This window comes from Sinocyclocheilus grahami, unplaced genomic scaffold (assembly GCF_001515645.1).
Source record: "Sinocyclocheilus grahami isolate Dianchi unplaced genomic scaffold, SAMN03320097.WGS_v1.1 scaffold55.1, whole genome shotgun sequence".
NCBI lineage: Eukaryota > Metazoa > Chordata > Actinopteri > Cypriniformes > Cyprinidae > Sinocyclocheilus > Sinocyclocheilus grahami.
Window position 1 is genome coordinate 4,291,701 of NW_015505234.1, and position 23,701 is coordinate 4,315,401.

The following is a 23,701-nucleotide window of genomic DNA, read 5'->3' on the forward strand; positions in this document are numbered from 1 at the left end:
AACCTAAACATAAAATCTATTTCCTGTTGGAAAGTCCATTTGTGTTTTGGGAGGATAGTTGCTGGTCATTAGTTTACCCAGTTGATAGCTGGTTTGTTGTTGGTCACCCTGCGCAATTACCATCAACAACCAGTTATCATCTTAAATGAGATTTTCCAGCAGAATGGAAGTTTTGTTGTTCTGCCACCATAATTCTTCCAGTTAAATATCATTACATGGCCTGGTGAATTTGGACACCATCCAGGCAGCTTTGAGGAAATACATATATTTCCTATGGGCCTTAAGGATTCTTGTAAAAGCGTGAGAAACGTTTGACGGGTGAAAGTTGAACAGCTGAGAGAAACAGAGGAGGTGTTTAACTCTCATCCGTACTGTTGTTGTAAGAAGGGCTGCCAGTGCTTGTAAGTGGACGGCAAAAGCAACATTCAGAGATGAGTTTGACTACTATTCTGTCAGAGATCGACGGTGGAGATGACAAGGGAGTTGAAAAGCTTTTGCAGAAGTATAACACCGAGGTAAAGAGGCTGCTGTTAGCTTACTATCTCATGTTGTTTTAATGCGCGCTAGCAGTGGAGATATTAGCGAGTTAGCCGCCCGTTAATCTCAATATAAGTTACCTGGTGTGTATGAACCTAGAAAAAAAATGTATGATCTCAGTGCAAAAATGCTTTGCTTCTGAACTTGACATGTGTATTTGCTTTGTATTTAGTGATTAAAGCCGAGGCATTCGCTTTGGGATCGTAAACTAGCATCTTCCAGCTGTTAGCCATGATACCAATTTGATACACCAAGCTTGACTTTCAAACAAAGATGCCATCTTTTGGCCCCATGAATGAGCAGTGTGTGAAATCTTTTAAGAAAAATGGTAATTGCAGACGAATAGAGTAGAAATGAACTGTTGTGTTTGATGTTAATAGTTGTGAAAGGCTAAAGTAGCTTGACAGCTGTCAGATACGTAAAAGGAGAAAATACTCTTGGAAATAATATTGTTCTAACAGGTTTATCAACTTCTGTATGGATTCTTCTGATGTAAAGAGCAATTTTAACCTCATGTGTGGTGTTTACCTTATTTTAATGATGCTGAATTTCTGGAGGAAATCTCAAGAATACAGGATATTCCTGTAACGTGACCTATTCCTATAGGAACAACCATTGGTAAACTAAACCACTGTTAGTTAAGTTGTAGTTAACAGTTTTCAGAAAGAGACTGGTACTGTTACTGTGATTCATGAAATTCATCATGGACAATCCATACCAGCTTAAGGAAAGTACTCCTTGTTAATAGAATCAAATTTGGGTAAAATATTGCCATACTTGCCCTGATGAGTACTTGCATTAACAATATCAAAAATAGTTTTGTATTACAGGTTTACTAAAATGTCATTTTTAAATATGCAAACCAGGCATTATCTTATTAAATAAGCACTCATTTTCATAGGCCTATATTTCCAGAACACAGATCTGAATTTTGAATAAAGCCAGATAATAAAACTTTTTTTATAAACCATTAAAACTCTGCTTTTACAGAGATTTTGGATATATCTTTTTATCACTCCATACATCAGATAATACTGTCAACAGCTAGAAAAAAAAATCATGTTTTTAGGAGTGAAATGTAATATAAATCAGGCAAATTATATATTAACAAACCTCTCTGTTAAAAAAAAAATGTCAGAGCAAAATGTTGTGTATGTAATTTCTGCTGAAGTGGTGAATTCTGAGTCTTTTGAGAAAACGGCCTTTAAAAATATATGTATTGTAATTATTGTGATAATGTAAACACTTACAGTAAATGTGTATCATGGATGTTTTCTTTTTAGTAGTCTGAAAGCAGACAAGGAAGCAAAAAAAGGAAGCCAAAAATTGACCAGTGCATAAAAAAAATAATGATTTTGCCTGCAATGGCTTTCCTTAAAGTGGCTAAGCTGGTTTATGGAACATCATAGCTGATCAACCAGCTTAGACCAGATAGAAATCAGCTACCAGCACAGAATTAAGCAAACTTAGTGAACTGTTTTACTCATCATGTCTAGCTACTCTATGGTTTGAGATGGATCCATGCATGGGATCTGTTTATCTCAGATTTATATTGTCTCATGTCCTGTTGACATTTCATTTCAGAACAGACACACGTTTGCCTTTGACCACAAAGGGGAGGATGCACGAATTGTGAGTAACAGATTTATGGTCTGTTTTGTTTTGTATTTCAAAACGATCTCAATTTGGTATGTTCCTTGTCATTTCAGTACCTTGTTTTATTTAAAATTATCAATGACCTCTTGTGCTTTGTGGTCCCTTTTGCAGAAATTTTGTCAGGGTCTTCTTACAGTCCTCCGTCGATCGGATCATCCACTTTGCCAAAGCACCTGCCTGGAGACCCTGCGCATCCTGTCCAGAGACAAGCGTGTACTTGGACCCGTAGCCACCAAAGAGGGCATCCTCACTTTAGCAGGACTGGCCCGGATCCATGTGGTGGGACAGGACGGAGAGCTGTTAGAGGAGGCGCAGTCAGCAGAGGAGGAAAGGGTTGTGGTGGAAGCCCTCAAGTGCCTGTGCAATGTGGTGTTTAACAGCGTGCCGGCACAGCAAGTGGGCACTGAAGTGAAGTTGGCGGAGGGCCTGTGTGCCCACTTGCATTCGGTCAGCTCGTCCCATCATGAGGTAGGCCTGTTCTCCCTTCGGCTGCTGTTTCTGCTTTCCGCCCTGCGGACGGATGTGCGTGGCATGCTTCGGAAGGAGGCGGGCGCGGTGAGGCTGCTCACTGACATACTGGAACGCACCCTTGACGTCCATTGGGTGGGGCCATATGAGGCCACGCCCCCTAAACCAGAAGCCCTGCCCATTTCCCCAGAAAACAACGAGCTTGCCATGGAAGCCCTTAAAGCTCTGTTCAACATCACTATGTCTGATTCCAGCAATGAGGTGAGAGTAACAGTACTTGTAGAACAGCAAAATAACATTTTATATCTATTTTACTGTGCCTTTTACAAATCTGCTGCTAGATGAATTTACATCTGCGTATAGTGTGTAGTACACAGAAATTAACCTAAGGAAAGCTTTACTATTAAAGGGATAGTTCACTCAAAAATGAAAGTTACATCATTTACAAGTTGTTCCAAACCTGTATGAGTTTCTTTCTTCTGCTGAACACAAAAGATGATATTTTGTTCAGGGTATCCATTGACTTGCATATTATTTTTTTCCATTCTATGGAAGTCATTGGCTACTGTCAACTGTTTGCTTACTTTTAAATATGCAAATATGCTTCAGTTTCCTGCAATGTTCCCTCTAATTTTTTTTTCTTGCTGAGCAAAACCTTTCTCTATTGGGCGGACATTTGAGCCACTTGAGGCCACTTGAGCAAAAATATTCTTTACACCAGACCTGTACAGTGCACACACGAAAAAGTGTGTAACTTTTAACTTTAATGTACCATTTATATTTGATTTGACCCTTGATGTAACTAAATAATGCACATTTTAGGTTACCTGATAAAACATGTTGTAACACTTTAGAATAGAGAACACATGTTCACTATTAATTAAGAGTTTTCCCTCAATAAACTCCTAATTTGCTGATTATTAATAGTAAGATAGTTGTTAAGTCTATGTATGGGGTAGGATTAAGGGATCTAAAATACGGTCATGTAGAATAAGACATTAATATGTGCTTTATAAGTACTAATAAACTGCCAATATGCAATATGCATGCTAATAAGCAACTAGTTAATAGTGAGAATTGGTCCTTAAAGTAAAGTGTTAACAAACATTTTTTTACAGTGCTGTGTTACCAAGAAATTCTATTAAAAAAATAAAACTAAAAAATTAGAACAGTTAAATTCTTTGTTATAATATAATATAATACAAGATAATATTATGTATTATAATTAAATGTATTATAATTAAAAATGAAGCAGATATTTCTCATGATTCATGAATTCCCTTTTTAAGTTCAATTATTTATTAGGTTTATAATATAATATAATATAAAAACAAACTGAAGTATTTAAATTGATAGAATAGAATAGAATAAATTAGAACAGAAAACAAACTGAAGCATTTAAACTGAGATCTGTAAACTAAATATTTTCAAAAAACATGAACATGTAAATACTTATATAGTTATCTGAGTAGAGTTTAGAGTTGTAGAGTTTGCACACTACTACACCTGTGTGTGTGACTGTAAATGTCTCTGAGTTTTGTTTCCGTTCTGAGCTCATCATCCACCACTTTCCACCACTTAATCAAGCCACTCTTCTTTAAAGCATGATGACATTTTATTTCACATGTCATTACGTTAGCGTTGGCTGTCGTGTTGAGCTTTGTAGTCCGCAACCATTAAAGTATTCGATTTCTACAGTGACTCATTTAGCGCACATCATTTCGATGAAACCTGTAAACCACATTCACCGGTTCTAACTCTATAGCGACACCAACTCTATAGTGGTTTGCCGAGCTTTGCAATTATTTTGCATTTACTAGAATTCAATCAAATGGCTTTGCCTACTAATTTTTTTGTGTGTCCTGTGCGTGGCATATTATTTCAGCTTAGAGGGAACATTGGTTTCCTGTTATACTGCTATTGAATAATTGATGCTGAGTGGAGCCAGTGCTTTTGCCCCCATTACAGTGAAGGAAGACAGGTTTCTTTCTCTTAAATAGGTCATAGGTTCATTGGCATTAATAATTTTAACATACTTACTATCTAGCTTTATAATATCTTCTGTAGTCTTTTGGCCTCTTTTTCTTATTCTTTGCTAAGAATCTTATGTCTCTGCATCATTGCGAGTGCGACCATTGTTGTTTGACATCCTAGGTTTATGTGTAATATGGTCATAAGTCCTGCATTCTAAATAAAAGTTCTAATGGCTAATTGATATTCATTGCATCACTCCAGCTGCATTTTTTGACTAGCTGGCAGATTCTCCTTTTTTTTTAAAAAACAACATTTTTTTTACTTTCCTTAAAAGGTGCTTTTATTATATCTCAAGTCCTTTGGCTTTTTGATGCAGAGGTTTACTATATTTTAAATGTTAAAAACTCCTTCCCCCACCATTTCATCAAATATAGACTAAACAACATTGATGCATTCCAGTGTTCTCAGCCCTTTGAATGATCATTGAAGTAAGGCTAAGTGTGTCTCAATTGCCTGACCTTTTGTTGGTTTCGGTATGGTCGAGATCACCTTGACAAAGATGCACTTTCTTTTCTCAAACCAGTGGTTCTCTTAGTCCCTAAATCTCTCCATTGGCTCCAAGCTCTCAGGTAGTTTATTTGTAAATGAAGCCCCATCATGGCATGAGACTCTTTCTCTACTGCTGTTGTTGTGAAAAAGCCTTTTTGTTTAACACTCACACAATTTTTCCTTTATTTTGATAGGACAATGACCACCAGCTTCGCCTGATTGCAGGCATCACGAGACATCTCCTAATGCTCAAGACAAACACTGAAGATAAAACAGAGGAGATTCACAGGTACTTCCACACTAGAAGACTGACAGATGAATCTAGTTCACTCTGTATAGGCTTGTGTCTATTATATTTGCTTCAAAACCAGTATTCCAGTGAGCCAGAAAGCAAAAGAAATACAAGTGTGGTGAATGAATGATGAGATGTCTTCTCCAAGTGATTAATGACACACCCCTTTGCCCTGTCGAGACAGCTCAACGCATTCTGAAACTCCCACCCGTTTATTTGGGCTTGACTCATTGTGTCCGCGGTGGTGCCGTCACCAGCCCTTTCACACTTTTGGAATGCTACCCTCTCTCAATGCATTCTACATCACTCTGAAATGACTAACTCTCTGCTCCCCCTTTAACAAAGTGCGCTGAATGTGCTGAACCAGTCCTGGTCAGTAGATGTGTCTTTGTTATTCAAATAATGCCCACGGACTGAAGGTCCCCCCACCTCTCAGTGTTTTCAGAATGCCTCCTCATGCTTGTCTGTTGACATCACATTCCTAGAATGTGACATGAGTATGCTGAATGTTCTTTTGCATCAGAGAAGATTATAAAATGAACCGATGAAAGTAGCATACAAATATTTTCCATCCATTTGTATTAGGTGCCAACATGTGAGAAGCAGTTTGTTTTAATGATACAGCCAGACACAAAATTGCATTCATGCACATGTGAAATCTACTGATGGACCAATAATCAGTTTGATAATTTTTTTATGAACCAGTCCTGTTCAGTAGATGTGTCTTTGTTATTCAAATAATGCCCACGGACTGAAGGTCCCCCCCACCTCTCAGTGTTTTCAGAATGCCTCCTCATGCTTGTCTGTTGACATCACATTCCTAGAATGTGACATGAGTATGCTGAATGTTCTTTTGCATCAGAGAAGATTATAAAATGAACCGATGAAAGTAGCATACAAATATTTTCCATCCATTTGTATTAGGTGCCAACATGTGAGAAGCAGTTTGTTTTAATGATACAGCCAGACACAAAATTGCATTCATGCACATGTGAAATCTACTGATGGACCAATAATCAGTTTGATAATTTTTTTATGATATTCAATCGGTAATTGTTTCATATTTCTAAAAGTCAATCATTCTCAAACAGGGCCTAAAACTAACATTTTGCAATACCTGCCAATTGCCGGTGACTTAAAAAAATTTACTGGCCATAAATATTTTTTACTGGCCATGAAACTGTATGTGCATTATTAAATGAAAACAGGAATAACAAATTGGGGAAACACATTTATTTATTTATTATTTAATTTATGAAAATAAATCAGTAAAGAAATATCACTCTAATACTATTGAGGTACGTATTAAACTGTCATTTTTGTGTACTGTTACATCCCTAATTTCCAACTATATTTCCCCAGATTTTCAGGCATTGACTGCATTACTGTCTGCCAAAGTACTCCTTGATGTCAAACACACGTCATGATGAGTGTAAACAAGATATTTAGTTGACAAGAAGGAAACAAAGATGTTTCCTCTGCATCCCTTGAAAACGCAAACCAAAATCCAAGAAAATCTCTTATCTAATCAAAAGCACATGTGCTTTTTTTTACTACTATCTGTAAAGTATTTCATTTTAATTTATATAATAATTTAGATTAAATATTTAGATTGCAAAATGTTGCTTAAAAATATCAACAATAATAATAATTATTATTATTTGTATAAAATATGTATTTAATAAATGAATATTATTTTCATTTAATAGTTGTTGTTAGATACATATGTACATATTATGATTTTATTGACATACTGTAATGATCATTAAGTTATTACAAAAAGCAGAAATATGAATTTATTGAATTAATTTAAATGGGTTCTGCATATTTGTTATCAGACAGAATCAATTTCTATGTGAAACTTTGCAGTCAACGACCAACTTCACAGAAAGGTACCAGGAGTACCTTTCCAGGAGTTGCATATTATGTTCTCATCATGCATTGTAGGGCTACACGATATTGGAAAAAAACTCACATTATTTATTTTTTCTGCGATATGGGAAAAAAAAATCAGATGACTTCAATAGCTCTATTTGAAAAAATAAAATAAAATCAATGTTTGGGGGAGTTTTGTAGGCGAGTAAATCAGCATAGGAAATAAACAAATTACAAGCATAGATAAATAACAGAACAAAGCTACAAATTAAATATGCAGTGCTTTATATTTTTCAGGTATGTCTAACAGTATTCAGGTACAGAAATTGAATAATCAAATGTAAAATAACACTGCAGTTTTCACTATAAATTAAATCGAACAAATCTGTGTTAAAGCTACAAAAGTGATTTTTCTTTGTGTTTTGTTGTTTGATTAACGCTCATGACAGAGAAAGCAACAGGAAAATTAAACTGCTGTGAACCTATATACTGTTACACATCCATTTTCTTTCTCAATTGATTCCCTTCGCCTAAGCCATAAGCAACTGCGTTTACAAGGATACTTGCAGAGCACAGTATTTCAGGCACAAATAGATGTAGAAGTGAACAGTATTCAGTGTTCACGTGCATCTGCGTGGCTCTCACTGAGTCTACACTGGATGCAGCGCGGCGCGACATATCCCCGACAGTAAACTGATGCCTCGTTCTCTTTATGACGTACTGACACAAAGTTCAAATGATATGCAACGACGACACGGAAATTTCAACAAAGGATAAATGGATTTCCAGCACTGAAAATCACTTGCAGTAGCTCTGCTACTAAATTTATTTAAAATGGATATCTCTGTACAGCTGTCGCGTCCTGTGTAGACACCATGTCTGTGTGTGCGCAAAGAAAACAATCAGTATGAATATAACAATCAGTATACTAAACATCGCACATCCTGCGATGAGACTATCGCGGATGCGCACATCGCGATATCGATGCTGAAATGATATATCGTGCAGCCCTAATGCATTGTGTGCTGAACCTTTATCATTTGTCATTTCTTCTAGTCATGCCATAAATCTTCTGAGTAACCTTCCCGTGCGGTGCCTGGATGTTCTGATAGATGTCCCTGTCCAAGGTGGGATGGAAAAGTACGGTGGGAAGAACGTGAACACAGTGCAGATACTGCTAGATTTTATGGAAAAGAGGATAGACAAGGTATTGCACTTCAGATGAACACCTGCAAGCTGTTGCTCAGCCATTCCACTTGTTGCTTTTGTTCATGCTTTGTGTGTATTAATCCACTCAGGGGATCAACTATAAAGAAGGCTTGACACCTGTGCTGAGTCTGATGGCAGAGAGCTCTAGATACCACAGGGAGATTCGCAGATACCTCAAGGCCCAGGTGCAGGGTTGAGTCCATTCTCAGTGTAATTCACTGCTCTCTAAACTAAGACTATTTGCCTTAATGTTGCTTCTTCAGTGCTTTAGATATTCAGCTAAAGTTCACCCAAAAATTTACTTTTGTTTAAAATTTACTCACCCTCAGGCCATCCAAGATGGAGATAGAGTTTGTTTCTTCATCTGAAAAGATTTGGAGAAATTGATCCTCTGCAGTGAATGGGTGCCATCAGAATGAGAGACCAAACAGCTGATAAAAACATCATAATAATCCACAAGTAATCCTTGTGAATGAAAAGCTGTGTGTTTGTAAGAAACGAATCCATTATTAAGGTCACTTCTGGCCAAAATACAAGTCTATAATCCATAGTTACACTTGCCCATGTTGTCCTCTCACACCAAACTCCACTAATATATTTGTTTAGAACTGTTTTGGACTGTTTTCACTTGTAAACAGTGCTTGATCTGTACATATTTCTCTTCTGATTCAGACGAGACGACTTTTGCACTGGAGAGGACAATATTATGAATAGAGGACTTGAATTTTAGCCGGTAGCAACGGTTGAAAGTTAAAAACATCTTAATGATGGGTTTGTTTCTTACAAACACACAACTTTTCACTTTACAAGGCATTAGTTGATGGTCAGGTGGATTATTGTGATGTTTTTATCAGCTGTTTGGACTCTCATTCTGACGGCACCCATTCACTGCAGAGGATCCATTGTAGAGCAAGTGATGTAATGCTACATTTCTCCAAATCTGTTCCAATGAAAAAACAAACCCGCTTGGATGGCCTGAGGGTGAGTAAAGTTTCATTTTTGGTGAACTATTCCTTTAAAGTAAATCTTTATTTGCTGATTAAAGCTTTTCTTTTTTCCTTTTTGTACAGGTGTTGCCTCCCCTGAAGGACGTGAAGGAAAGGCCAGAAATCGGCGGCACCGTTCGAAACAAACTGGTGCGTCTCATGACGCATATAGACATGGCAGTGAAACAGGGGGCAGCTGAGTTTCTCTTTGTGCTCTGCAAGGAGAGCGGTGAGAGTTCTGCTTGTTTTTAATGTTTCTAAAAGTATATGAAACTGTTTTGAAAGGCATTTATGTTGCCATTTGTGTGAATTTTTCACTGTTTAACAAAACAAGAATTAATATTGAGCTAATTAGATTTTTTCTTTTTGCACATCATTTTCTCCTGTTGTTCATGTGATGCAGTGGATAATCTGTTGAAGTACACTGGATATGGTAATGCTGCGGGACTGTTGATGGCACGAGGGTTGCTGGCCGGAGGCAGAGGAGAGACACAGTACTCATCTGATGAGGACTCTGACACAGAGGAGTACAAGTCAGCCAAACCATTGTAAGTGTCTTTTTATGAATGCATAAGTGCTGTTCTTATTTTCTTAATGAAGTTAATATATTTGATCATTTTGTGTAGTATTATTCTTTTCTTTCTGCATTCATAAATTATAGTGACAATCATTTGTGTTTTTCAGCATTAACCCCATCACAGGTCACATAGAGCACCCAATGCCAAACCCTATGGAGGAGATGACAGAGGAGCAAAAGGATTATGAAGCTCAGAAGCTTGTCAGTATGATTGATGAATTATCAAGGTGTGTTTTTATTTTGTCATAATTAAACATTTATACAATTGAATATTTACGGTTTGTAAATATTGGGGAATTTATTTTATTTTGCAAATATATTATAATTATTTTTCATAGTTGTATTTTTTTATGATGTTTTATTTTTATTGTTATTTCTTTATTGTGTTTTAACTTGGCTATCAGATCATTTTTTGTCCTAATTTTCTTTGGTTTAAAGAATCCAATTTAAGCACTGAAATTAAGATTTATTCACGCTTACTCCATTCATTTGGAAATTTAGACATGCAGATATTGTCTGGCTCTTCCATTTCCACTTATTCAGTGGTCAGTTTACATATCAATATGCTTTAACATTAAGAATCAATTAAAATGTAAATAAGAAATTTGAAGTTAAAAGAAGGTGCAAATTTTTATTTTAATGCATGCCTTTTCCGTTGTATTTGCTGCAGTGTAAATTCTAGGCATTGTATTTTTAGTCTTGCTCACTAATATCAGTCAGTTTCTCTTTGTTTTTCATTATCTTGTATGAGCCTGTTCATAATGCCCTCATAGATGACTCCATCCTCTAGAAGCATTGTGCTTGTTTTCTCATCACCCTCCTCAGAGGCTCGCTATGTGTGGGGCCGCATTCATGTTGACCTTTTCTTAAACAACCGGTGGCGTAAACTAGTGAGACTAGAGAGTAAGAGGTGTAGCGCCGTTGCTCTGTCCACGCTCCTTACCAACCGCTTCATTAAGACAAAAATCCTCCACCATCGTCCTCTGCCTCATTTACAGCTGGCCTTCCACATTCAGCAGGAGTCAATGCACACCGACCAGCCACCGTAACCCCGCTGCATTAATTACCAGCTAATTGGCACACACAGTGGGGTCGCGGGCTCAGGCTCTTTTGTACAATACACTGAGGTTTTATAATACATATACATGATGCTCTTTCATACGCCGCCAGTTTTATTTAGCCAGGGTGGTGCCAGACATTGTCCTTGGACGTGAAGTGGTTTAAGACACCGGTTCAATTAGGGGTGTGCATATGTACGTTAGCTGCCGGGCGATGTTAAATAAGTTTGCAAACACAAGAGGATGCGCCTTTGTCCATCCATAGGGTGTTTGAGTCGTAATGAGAAGCGTGTGCCCAGGAGAGGCAGATTCCTCTTTGAGAATGGATCCTCGTTCCTTCTGTCTTCCTCCTATTCTTTTTATCAGGATGAAGGAGGTGTTGTGTGGGAGAGGGAGGGCACTGGTGCTCCCCACTACAGCTGCTGGGGAGACGCAACATGTCCATGGAGGAATGTCCCTCCCTATGTCTGCTGCTTGACCTGCTGTCCAATTAGTACTGACTCTCCACCCCATATACACACAAACACACACACAAAAACCCTACGTAAACTCACAATTGCTCCGGCTGCTTATCAGCACATGTGCTTTGGATTAAATAAGAGATTGTCTTGGATTTTGGTTTGCATTTTCAAGGGATGCAGAGGAAACATCTTTGTTTCCTTCTTGTCAACTAAATATCTTGTTTACACTCATCATGACGTGTGTACCTCTGATTTTCACCGAAAACGTCGTCGTCTTCAGTCTGCGCGTGAGGAGTCTTCTTCTTCTTCTTCTTCTTCTCCTTGCTTTACGGCGGATCGCAGACTTATAAGTGTATTACCGCCAGCTATCTCTCAAATGGACCATTGACACTCCTAATTGAGATTGTAGATAGAGTGTCAATGGTCCATTTGAGAGATAGGTGGCGATAATGCACTTATAAGTCTTGTGTTAAAAATCTCCATTTGTGTTCTACTGAAGAAACAATGTCACCTACATCTTGGATGCCCTGGGGGTAAGCAGATAAACATCCCATTTAAATTTTTGGGTGAACTATCCCTTTAAAACAATGCTGTATTAATTTGATAAACGTGTACTGAACCGAAAGACCTATACTGAAAATTTCGGTATGAATATCTGTACTGTTACACCCCTATTGGAAAAGTCATGTTTCCTTGTGTTTTTGTGGGGAACTTATAAGTTGTTTTACCATGTTGTAGCTCTTTCTGAATGTCCAATTTTATCTGTGTATGAATGACATAAATTAATGCAAATGAGCTTTTTGCGGCTTTGATTGGATCATGCTCTTATAAATCATCGTTGGCCGTGCTTTGATTGGATAATTCTCTGATGAATCATCTAGGGGTGCGCTGGTGACACACAGTGCAGATATAATTGGATTAGCATGGAGGAGCTGCCGAGGCTTTGAAGAGATTAGAATGAGCACTGATCCTGTAATTAAACTGCAGGGTCGGGTGGTGGTAGAGGGGGTGGAGGGCTGTGGGATTGAAGGGGGGGGGTTCTTGGGCTATGATTCCATGAGCTCTTATGTGGCCAGATGTAAAGGCAAAGAAAGATGTTCTACACATCAACCGGCCTCTTTAGAGGACAGAACTGAATGCAGCTACAATGATCAGTACAAAGGGTTTCTTTCAAAGAGCAGGTGGATTATGGTGATAAATTAGTGGCCTGAAAAACTAGACGTAAGCACAATAAATCTTGTAGAGGAAATGATGGTCACTGGATCACTTGTGCTTATTTTACTACTTTCATGTTTAATACCACTTTTGCTATTAATATACCTTCCAACTTTGTTTTTATTTAATTTTTTAAAGAACCATTTATGTTTGAATATATTTATTTATTCCTGTTGAATTATCAGAAATCATTTCTCCAGTCTTCAGTGTCACATGATCCTTTATCAGTGTTGAAACCAGTTGTGCTGCATCATATTTTTTAGCAAACCATGATCATTTTTTCAGGATTCTTCAATGAAAAGGAAAAGGAAAAAAACAGTGTTTTTTAATTGAATTTTTACTGTCATATTTTATAAGTTTAACGCATGCTTAATAGATGTATGAATGTCTGGGGGGGAAAAGTCTTACTGACCCAAAGCTTTTAAAATGTTTATATTTTTGTTATTAAAGTATTATATAATCTTATATGTAGTTATATATTATGTTACAAACATGCACAGAGATACACACAAATAGATTGTTATTTCCTTTTATGTGTACAAAGTAAATCTAGAAGAAATAGAAGTTTCTACTGAGGCTGGTCATTCCTGCTGGTTGATTCTCCCTATCCGATTATTTGCATGTGACATTGTGAACATGCAAAGCAGTAGTAGGACACATCATGCAAAAATACTGAGCTGTGTTCTTCTCTCTCTACAGGAAAGAACTGATCAGACCAATGGGAGTGAGGAAGGATGGCACTCTAGCACCCCTAGGAGAAGCTATCCATGAGTGCAGCCCTCCACCCAGCAGTGACTCTGACTCAGACTAGCAGGAGTTTAGTTCACTCAAACCGTTTAGGCATCGCTGCTGCTGCTGGCTGACTGCCACTGTCTTACCAACTGTCCCTTGCACAGGGGATAGTTCAGTTATTTCCTACTGAGGTTGTTTTGTTGCACGAGGGCATGTCTGTCTAATTGGGACATGTATGGTGAACTATGGAGTGAGCAGAGAGAGAGGAAGCAAATGTTTAAATAGATATACGATTGTCATCGGACATCAAATATGATCACAGTGACCGTATAAGATGGCACTGGTAAGTATGAAGTTACGCAACTTTTTCATGTGTCTTTGACACTCTCTGTGAACAAGCAAATGCACTTGGTCTTCAATAATGAAGTATAAAGACTTAATGACATTTACCCTTAAGAAAAGCTGTTCATCTAGGTTTGTATTTATTAAACCGTCTGTGGCTGTTGCTGTTCCACAATTTTTTCAAAATACTTAAATGTCTTTTGAAATGGTAAATGCCATGAGATCAGTTGTTAAGAAATTATTTGTCTTGCACTTAATTGTTTTTGCAAAATGTGCATCGAAATCTTTTTTCCCACCACTTATGCCTGGAGTCTCAAACTAGTGTCTTTTCTAATGCTCTATATTATTTTTAGCTACACAATTGTCTATATATTGTTTTTTCCCCACTTTTTTTCCTTTCAATGTTATTGGTGTATTTGTTTTCTTTTTATACGAAATGTTAGGTTTTCTACTTAAGACACAGCATGTAATAAACTCTTTTATTTTCTAAATATTTCTGGTTACTATCCTTGATTTAAAAGCTTGTGAATATCTTTCACAAGCCCCAGTACTCAGCTTCTATAACCACTAGGATCAGCAGAATAAAGGGGCTTTGTAAAACGTTTCACAAAATGTTATTTTTGCTTCAATTTTTGCATTTAGGTTCTTTGATTTTTGTTTCAGACAATCATTTGCAATAAAACGAAAAACCTTAGTCTCATTTGCTTATTGCATGCAGAAACATTTAACTTTTTTTTTATTTGTAATACTGTACTTGAATATAAAAATCTAGACAAATAAATAATCACACAACTAATGTTGGGTATAATACTGCAAGATATCACAAACATGACCAGTAGAGCAGGAAAATAAAAATAAAAAATATATTTATTAGATGATCAATAGTTGTATAAAATATTGAATTTTGTTTAAAATTCAAACGTGGAAAATTAAATGTTCCCTAATTGAACAGATGTGGTGTAAACATCAAAAACAAAAGCACAAACAAAAAACAGAGATTGATATTAATTTATTTAATAAACACCGTAAGATGCCATTTTTATTAACAGGATTCAATATATATATATATATATATATATATATATATATATATATATATATATATATATATAAACTTGCATAAGTACATAAACCCATAAACCAGGAAAAAAATAAAATTTTGAACAAGAATGGCTTGTGCAATCAAGGATTCTAAGACTTGAAGATTAAAACATGATAATTGTGAAACCTAACTAACTGGGATTAATTACTGATAGTAACGCCTTAAAACAATGAAATAGAGAACAAGATTAAACAAGATTAAAGATTAATCCTTTAATGAAGAATTTAAAGTGACCCAGCGTTATTAACTGAGAAAAGGCCAAAAACAAATCTTTGCTTTAGGCTTCATTTTGGTCACTTGTGGATGAAAAAGAAATAATGTTTATGGAGGTGGACTTAATAACTAAGCGCAACTTGAAAATCTGTATGGATGCACTAAAAGAAAGTACTGTACCTTGATGACTCGTTCAAACAAAATCTTGCTATCAGCAGAACCTTTAAACCACATGTACCCTATAAAAATATCCCCAGACTAATTTTAAGCTTTTAAAGGAATCAATATTGGTAGCTTTTGTTTTGAACAGTGCAAGCAGAAAGTTTATACACGCGGCAGAATTACAACTCATGATTACATGTCGTGATTGAAAGACACTTCCTCTACATTCTTGCACTGGCATCTACTACAACTGCTATGATTTTCTGCCTGGTTAAATCTAGTTTTAGACCGTATATTCACATTATATATATATATAAACTTGCATAAGTACATAAACCAAAGCAGCATTTTAATATTCAGAAGTACAACAAATGCAAACTTTAACTACTGACAATCATATTCGCAAACGTTCCATGAATCAGAAAAACTGATTTAAAAGACAGCTGTTAAACATGTTTCAACCAAACTGACCAACACAAACATGGCACACTGCATGTATGAATAAAAGAAATGAGATGGACTGAAACATTTAATAGGCATTCTGGCTTTTTGTCCATATTTCTCAAAATGTGCCAAAATCCCTGAGGGACATGAACAGATGTGATCACAGCAGTGTGGTAATTACCAGCTACTTCACCGATCCTGTGCAAAATCAAATTACGTTCACAGCCGTTCTCATGCGCAGAACCTCACACACACACACACACACACACACACAACACGGACACACACAGCAGCAGGATATTAGGGTTCTTTGTTGCTGACCAAAGACATTTATTAGAGTTTTGGGGGGTTGGAGCTCCCGCTTGGAGGCTGCAGTGCCTGTGAAAACACACAGTGGGGGCACTGCAAACTTAGGAGGTCATGCCTTCCATGCTAATTTAGCACTGTTCACTCACTGGGGCCACACCATGACTCACTGGCTACCAAATGACCTACAACTAGCAAATAAATATATAGACACACATTTATATACAAACGTACATTATTCCCAATCCAGTCTTATACATGACTCCATATATACTACCAACCTTTCCAAACAAAGATTAAAACCTTGAATACGATTTGAAGAATGGAAAAGGAGCCTTAATATAACACATTTCATCTTGTCCAGAGATAAGTAGCGGTCCGAAAAAAAAAAAAAAGTGCCTTGTCTCTAGTTTCTTTTCCCTGCAGTAACAGGTCCTGATAAAAATGTAAAACTACAGGAATTTATCTGCCAAAAGTAGACATTTTGGCATAATAAACAGGTCCATATCTTTGAATCAGGATGTGCAGATGTGACGTAATTACAGTTCACTGCTTATTCATTATGACCTTTCTGTAGAGAGTATAAGAGCCAGAATTTAAGATATCCAGATGTAGGTTTTCAGTCAAAATGTGCAGCAGACAGTACGCATATAGGTTTTGTTGGATTTAAAACGATGAGTCTAAACCCACCAGACACATGGCCAAGTTTCACTGTCTGATCAAACATGGCTGTTTATCTGGTCAGGAAAGACTGCCCAGATACAGTCAAACTGGCTGTTACTAGTAAGATCACTGACATACATAAAACATTCAGATGAATGATATATGATATACAAACATCACTGTGGGTTCGGAACCCTTGCCAGGTCTCCACTGCCATACCCAGTGAAAATTTAAACATGCAGAGCATGTCTGTGGTGGACATTAGTGCATGCTGTCGTTCTCAGAGGAGTAACGTTTCTCACCGCTGCTATTGCTGGGGTCAGTAAAAGAACAAAGCCCATTTTCATGGCTGTTCATCAGGTCTTGGATCTCAGTATGCCACCCCAGGATCTCAGCAAGTTTTCAGACTGAATCTGAGAGATCTCCCAGCACTATATAGTCGCCGCTCCTCAAGGGCCTCCATTCAAAGGGACCGACTGGATCGCGGTTTAGCAGCAGACGAGGCACTGTGGACTTCACTGTTTACCAGGCAGTCGAAGGGCTCGATCTGCCACAAAGCAAGACGACTTACAGGATTAAGCATGACGTGAGAGTATCAAGTGCCCTTGATAGCTGTAAGATAAATATATTATATTTAACTATATCATACAGAAATAATGCAATGATGCATTAAATTGACTAAAAGTGACCATAGAAATCTTTTGTAACAAAGTTTTTATTTCAAATAAATGCTGTTTTTGACTTTAGTGCTGTCAAATGATTAATCGCGATTAATCGCATCCAAAATTAAAGTTTTTGTTTACATAATATGTGTGTACTGCGTATATTTATTATGTATATATATACACTCACATACAGCATATATTTTGGAAATATTTACATGCATATACATTTATATAATATATACTGTATATATATATATATATAAACAACATTTTTCTTAAATACATACATGCATGTGTTTGTATTTATATATACATAATAAATATACACAGCACACACATATATTATGTACAAAAAAACTTTTATTTTGGATGCGATTAGTCGTTTGACAGCACTACTGCATCACAGTTTCCACAAAAATATGAAGCAGCACAACCGTTTTTAACATTTATAATAAGAAATGTGTCTTGAGCAGCAAATCAGCATATTAGAATAATTTTTGAAGGATCATGTGACACTGAAGACTGGAGAAATGGCTGCTGAAAATTCAGCTTTGCCATTACTGAAATTATATTTAAAAATGATCATATTTCAATAAAAATTATCATATTTAAGAACAAAAAAAAACGTCCAAACTTTTAGTTAATATGAATAAACAGTCAATTTAGTTATATTGTGTGATACATTTTTACAAGTACAAATATTTGACTCTAGCCATGGAGCAAAGTAATAATATTAATATTTATATAAAATTAAAGCACTCATGAAAGCTGCATGTATAAATAAAAGTAAATTAATTTGACCAAAATGCTGTTTAATATAATTTTAGATGGAGTATAAGTCACACAGCAAAACTGTCAAATATGCTTACATATAAAATATATTTAAATATCTTATAGAATCAGTTATTATTATTATTATTATATCCACCTTTAAAGATGTGCCCATGATCATGAGAAGGTCAGCTTTTGGGAAATCTTCAGCATGTTGAAAGTACTTTTCTGGTAGATCTTCTCCAAAGAAGACGACATTAGGTTTTACTGCCCCGGCACAAAATGTACAGATGGGAACGTTGCCGTTCATTATAGCTTGCTGACAGGAAAAAAGAAAGAAAAATTATGTATTATACACTAAATTGTATGAATTCAATTTTGTAATTTGGATCATTTGGAATTTTAATCTCACGTTTTTCGAGTCCATCGATGTTCTGAGTGTCCATGCGGATCAGCAGGCCCTTCTGATGCAGCATACGGATGAAATAGTGAATGTAGTTTGGACGGTGGTGTCCAGGTACAGCTCTTTAGCCAATGAGAAGAAAGGATGAGGGTTGTCAGAGAAATAGTTGATGTTAAAGATAGCCTCTGGGTAAGGGATGTCATACTTCGCAAGGTTTGCATAAAGACCCGTCCCTGGTGTCCTGATACAAAGACACTTGTTAGTCGAGTGAAACAATGATTCAGTAGTTTTGAAGGATTTGAGTATCCACCTGAAGTCTGGTATACCGCTGGGCCGTGCTGATACCTGCTCCAGCATGGAAAAGTCTGGAAAAAAAAAACATGCTACAAATAATGAAATATTTTAAAATATGGGTGACCTTTGTGTTTTCAAAACGGACATGCATATCACATACCTTCTTTTTAATAATTGTTAGCATATGCTAGATCTTAGAAATTTAACATTTAAATTAGGGGTGCGCACAAACACTAAAAACACTATTCGAATTTTACTTCGCGTTTCTTTGCTGGTCGTAAAATGCAGGGCATCCATGATAAATCCTGATAAGTCAGTTATAACTAAAAGCACTGGGTGGCGCTGTTAACAAGTGTTAACAAGTTGGTTGTAATTGATCACAGAATGTTGTCGTCTGCCTCGCGAAGTTTGGAATTACTTTGTGATCAAATGAATCAGTGAAACTGAGTTATCATAATATCACCACCACAATGCGAAAACACATGAAATCCAAACACCGGTGGACCAAGGAAAGACAGCTGTCCATCACTGCATTCACGACAACAAATAAGCGCAGCCGAGAAGAGAACTTAACGTTATCGAACTTAGCGAAATGATCTGGAGACATATGCTTCCTTTAAAGGGGTCATATGATGCGATTTCAATTTTTCCTTTCTCTTTGGAGTGTTACAAGCCCTTGGTGCATAAAGAAGATCTGTAAAGTTGCAAAGACTAAAGTCTGAAATCCAAAGAGATATTCTTTATAAAAGTTAAGAGTCAGCTACACCTACCTAAAACGGCTCGTTCTAACACGCCCCCACATACCTACGTCACTATGTGGGAAGATTTGCATAACGCCACCCAAATGTTCACGCAAAGAAAGAAGGCGTAACTTTTATTCTAGCTGTAGTATTGTTGCTGCCGCCATGTCGTGAAGATGCTGTGTGTTTCGTTGTGAAAGTGAAACTACTTTGTTTGGCCTTCCAAAAGAGGACGATATCCACTTCGTCATGCCTAGAGCCTAGAGCCGATCCGTGCTGGTCACTGAGGAAATACATCAACTTCGCGCTGTGGATTGCCGGATCGGCTTTCACCATGGACGAAGCGGAGGCCAGCCCGGAGTCGTCACATGTGGTTGCCGCAAGCCCGCCGGCCGCTCCTTCATCGAATCCGCCGGCCGCCACTTACTCTAGCCCGCCGTGTGTGACGCTGTGTGCGTCGTTGTGAAAGCGAAACTACTTTGTTTGGCCTTCCAAAAGAGGACATGACTAGAAATCAGTGGTTAAGTTGCGTTTACAACACTGTTACAGAACAATTCAACCCAAATATTCAGATGTGTGCAGCACATTTTATGGAGGACTGTTTCCTGATCCTGGGAGAGTAGACTACAATGCTGTCTGTTCTGACTCACAGACTGTAAGTATGTTTTTTATGTATAAAGAATTTGCCACTGATGATTCAAACGTGAGTTTTGAGCAGTGTAGAGTAGCGCTTGTTGTTTGTAATTTCTCCGATCACAAATGCAGACAGGGTTTTATGTTCACGCGGCGCGATGCAACGCGTAAAAAGACAGTATAAGTCATTATAATCCGTAATTATGTCCCCACTGGATGCAACAAATGCCTCGTTTATAACAGGTTTTAATGTTTTTGTCCTGTCGCTCCGGCCGGACAGGGCATCATCACAATATGGTGAGGGGCGTAACATTTCCGTCACACGCTTGAGGTATTCGGCCAATCACAATGCACTGGATAGCTGGCCAGTCAGAGCACACCTCGCTTTTCAGACCGATGAGCTTTGTAAAAATCTACGCTTTCAGAAAGGCGGGGCATAGAGGAGAAACAATAATGTACAGTATGTGGAAAATAAAGGATCTCAGCAAGTTTTCAGACTGAATCTGAGAGATCTCCCAGCACTATATAGTCGCCGCTCCTCAAGGGCCTCCATTCAAAGGGACCGACTGGATCGCGGTTCAGCAGCAGACGAGGCACTGTGGACTTCACTGTTTACCAGGCAGTCGAAGGGCTCGATCTGCCACAAAGCAAGACGACTTACAGGATTAAGCATGACGTGAGAGTATCAAGTGCCCTTGATAGCTGTAAGATAAATATATTATATTTAACTATATCATACAGAAATAATGCAATGATGCATTAAATTGACTAAAAGTGACCATAGAAATCTTTTGTAACAAAGTTTTTATTTCAAATAAATGCTGTTTTTGACTTTAGTGCTGTCAAATGATTAATCGCGATTAATCGCATCCAAAATTAAAGTTTTTGTTTACATAATGTGTGTGTACTGCGTATTTTATTATGTATATATACACTCACATACAGCATATATTTTGGAAATATTTACATGCATATACATTTATATAATATATACTGTATATATATATATATATAAACAACATTTTTCTTAAATACATACATGCATGTGTTTGTATTTATATATACATAATAAATATACACAGCACACACATATATTATGTACAAAAAAACTTTTATTTTGGATGCGATTAGTCGTTTGACAGCACTACTGCATCACAGTTTCCACAAAAATATGAAGCAGCACAACCGTTTTTAACATTTATAATAAGAAATGTGTCTTGAGCAGCAAATCAGCATATTAGAATAATTTTTGAAGGATCATGTGACACTGAAGACTGGAGAAATGGCTGCTGAAAATTCAGCTTTGCCATTACTGAAATTATATTTAAAAATGATCATATTTCAATAAAAATTATCATATTTAAGAACAAAAAAAACGTCCAAACTTTTAGTTAATATGAATAAACAGTCAATTTAGTTATATTGTGTGATACATTTTTACAAGTACAAATATTTGACTCTAGCCATGGAGCAAAGTAATAATATTAATATTTATATAAAATTAAAGCACTCATGAAAGCTGCATGTATAAATAAAAGTAAATTAATTTGACCAAAATGCTGTTTAATATAATTTTAGATGGAGTATAAGTCACACAGCAAAACTGTCAAATATGCTTACATATAAAATATATTTAAATATCTTATAGAATCAGTTATTATTATTATTATTATATCCACCTTTAAAGATGTGCCCATGATCATGAGAAGGTCAGCTTTTGGGAAATCTTCAGCATGTTGAAAGTACTTTTCTGGTAGATCTTCTCCAAAGAAGACGACATTAGGTTTTACTGCCCCGGCACAAAATGTACAGATGGGAACGTTGCCGTTCATTATAGCTTGCTGACAGGAAAAAAGAAAGAAAAATTATGTATTATACACTAAATTGTATGAATTCAATTTTGTAATTTGGATCATTTGGAATTTTAATCTCACGTTTTTCGAGTCCATCGATGTTCTGAGTGTCCATGCGGATCAGCAGGCCCTTCTGATGCAGCATACGGATGAAATAGTGAATGTAGTTTGGACGGTGGTGTCCAGGTACAGCTCTTTAGCCAATGAGAAGAAAGGATGAGGGTTGTCAGAGAAATAGTTGATGTTAAAGATAGCCTCTGGGTAAGGGATGTCATACTTCGCAAGGTTTGCATAAAGACCCGTCCCTGGTGTCCTGATACAAAGACACTTGTTAGTCGAGTGAAACAATGATTCAGTAGTTTTGAAGGATTTGAGTATCCACCTGAAGTCTGGTATACCGCTGGGCCGTGCTGATACCTGCTCCAGCATGGAAAAGTCTGGAAAAAAAAAACATGCTACAAATAATGAAATATTTTAAAATATGGGTGACCTTTGTGTTTTCAAAACGGACATGCATATCACATACCTTCTTTTTAATAATTGTTAGCATATGCTAGATCTTAGAAATTTAACATTTAAATTAGGGGTGCGCACAAACACTAAAAACACTATTCGAATTTTACTTCGCGTTTCTTTGCTGGTCGTAAAATGCAGGGCATCCATGATAAATCCTGATAAGTCAGTTATAACTAAAATCACTGGGTGGCGCTGTTAACAAGTGTTAACAAGTTGGTTGTAATTGATCACAGAATGTTGTCGTCTGCCTCGCGAAGTTTGGAATTACTTTGTGATCAAATGAATCAGTGAAACTGAGTTATCATAATACCACCACCACAATGCGAAAACACATGAAATCCAAACACCGGTGGACCAAGGAAAGACAGCTGTCCATCACTGCATTCACGACAACAAATAAGCGCAGCCGAGAAGAGAACTTAACGTTATCGAACTTAGCGAAATGATCTGGAGACATATGCTTCCTTTAAAGGGGTCATATGATGCGATTTCAATTTTTCCTTTCTCTTTGGAGTGTTACAAGCCCTTGGTGCATAAAGAAGATCTGTAAAGTTGCAAAGACTAAAGTCTGAAATCCAAAGAGATATTCTTTATAAAAGTTAAGAGTCAGCTACACCTACCTAAAACGGCTCGTTCTAACACGCCCCCACATACCTACGTCACTATGTGGGAAGATTTGCATAACGCCACCCAAATGTTCACGCAAAGAAAGAAGGCGTAACTTTTATTCTAGCTGTAGTATTGTTGCTGCCGCCATGTCGTGAAGATGCTGTGTGTTTCGTTGTGAAAGTGAAACTACTTTGTTTGGCCTTCCAAAAGAGGACGATATCCACTTCGTCATGCCTAGAGCCTAGAGCCGATCCGTGCTGGTCACTGAGGAAATACATCAACTTCGCGCTGTGGATTGCCGGATCGGCTTTCACCATGGACGAAGCGGAGGCCAGCCCGGAGGCGTCACATGTGGTTGCCGCAAGCCCGCCGGCCGCTCCTTCATCGAATCCGCCG

At 37.2% G+C, this 23,701-nt stretch overlaps 1 protein-coding gene and 2 pseudogenes across 1 annotated transcript; 1 reads left to right on the forward strand and 2 right to left on the reverse strand.

Annotated features, from left to right (window-relative positions):
• Nucleotides 1-61: 61 nt before the first annotated feature.
• LOC107583826 (synembryn-B-like) lies at nt 62-14,535 on the forward strand. The gene is made up of 10 exons (XM_016270165.1): nt 62-515; nt 2,122-2,169; nt 2,305-2,922; nt 5,379-5,473; nt 8,408-8,558; nt 8,650-8,745; nt 9,631-9,775; nt 9,950-10,094; nt 10,231-10,350; nt 13,557-14,535. Exons 1-10 carry the CDS (start codon nt 432-434, stop codon nt 13,666-13,668), a joined length of 1,614 nt encoding a protein of 537 aa, XP_016125651.1. The 5' UTR covers nt 62-431; the 3' UTR covers nt 13,669-14,535.
• A 3,880-nt stretch (nt 14,536-18,415) lies between these two features.
• On the reverse strand, nt 18,416-19,945 carry LOC107583894 (NAD-dependent protein deacetylase sirtuin-3-like; annotated as a pseudogene).
• A 2,062-nt stretch (nt 19,946-22,007) lies between these two features.
• LOC107583895 (NAD-dependent protein deacetylase sirtuin-3-like) lies at nt 22,008-23,537 on the reverse strand (annotated as a pseudogene).
• Nucleotides 23,538-23,701: the final 164 nt, after the last annotated feature.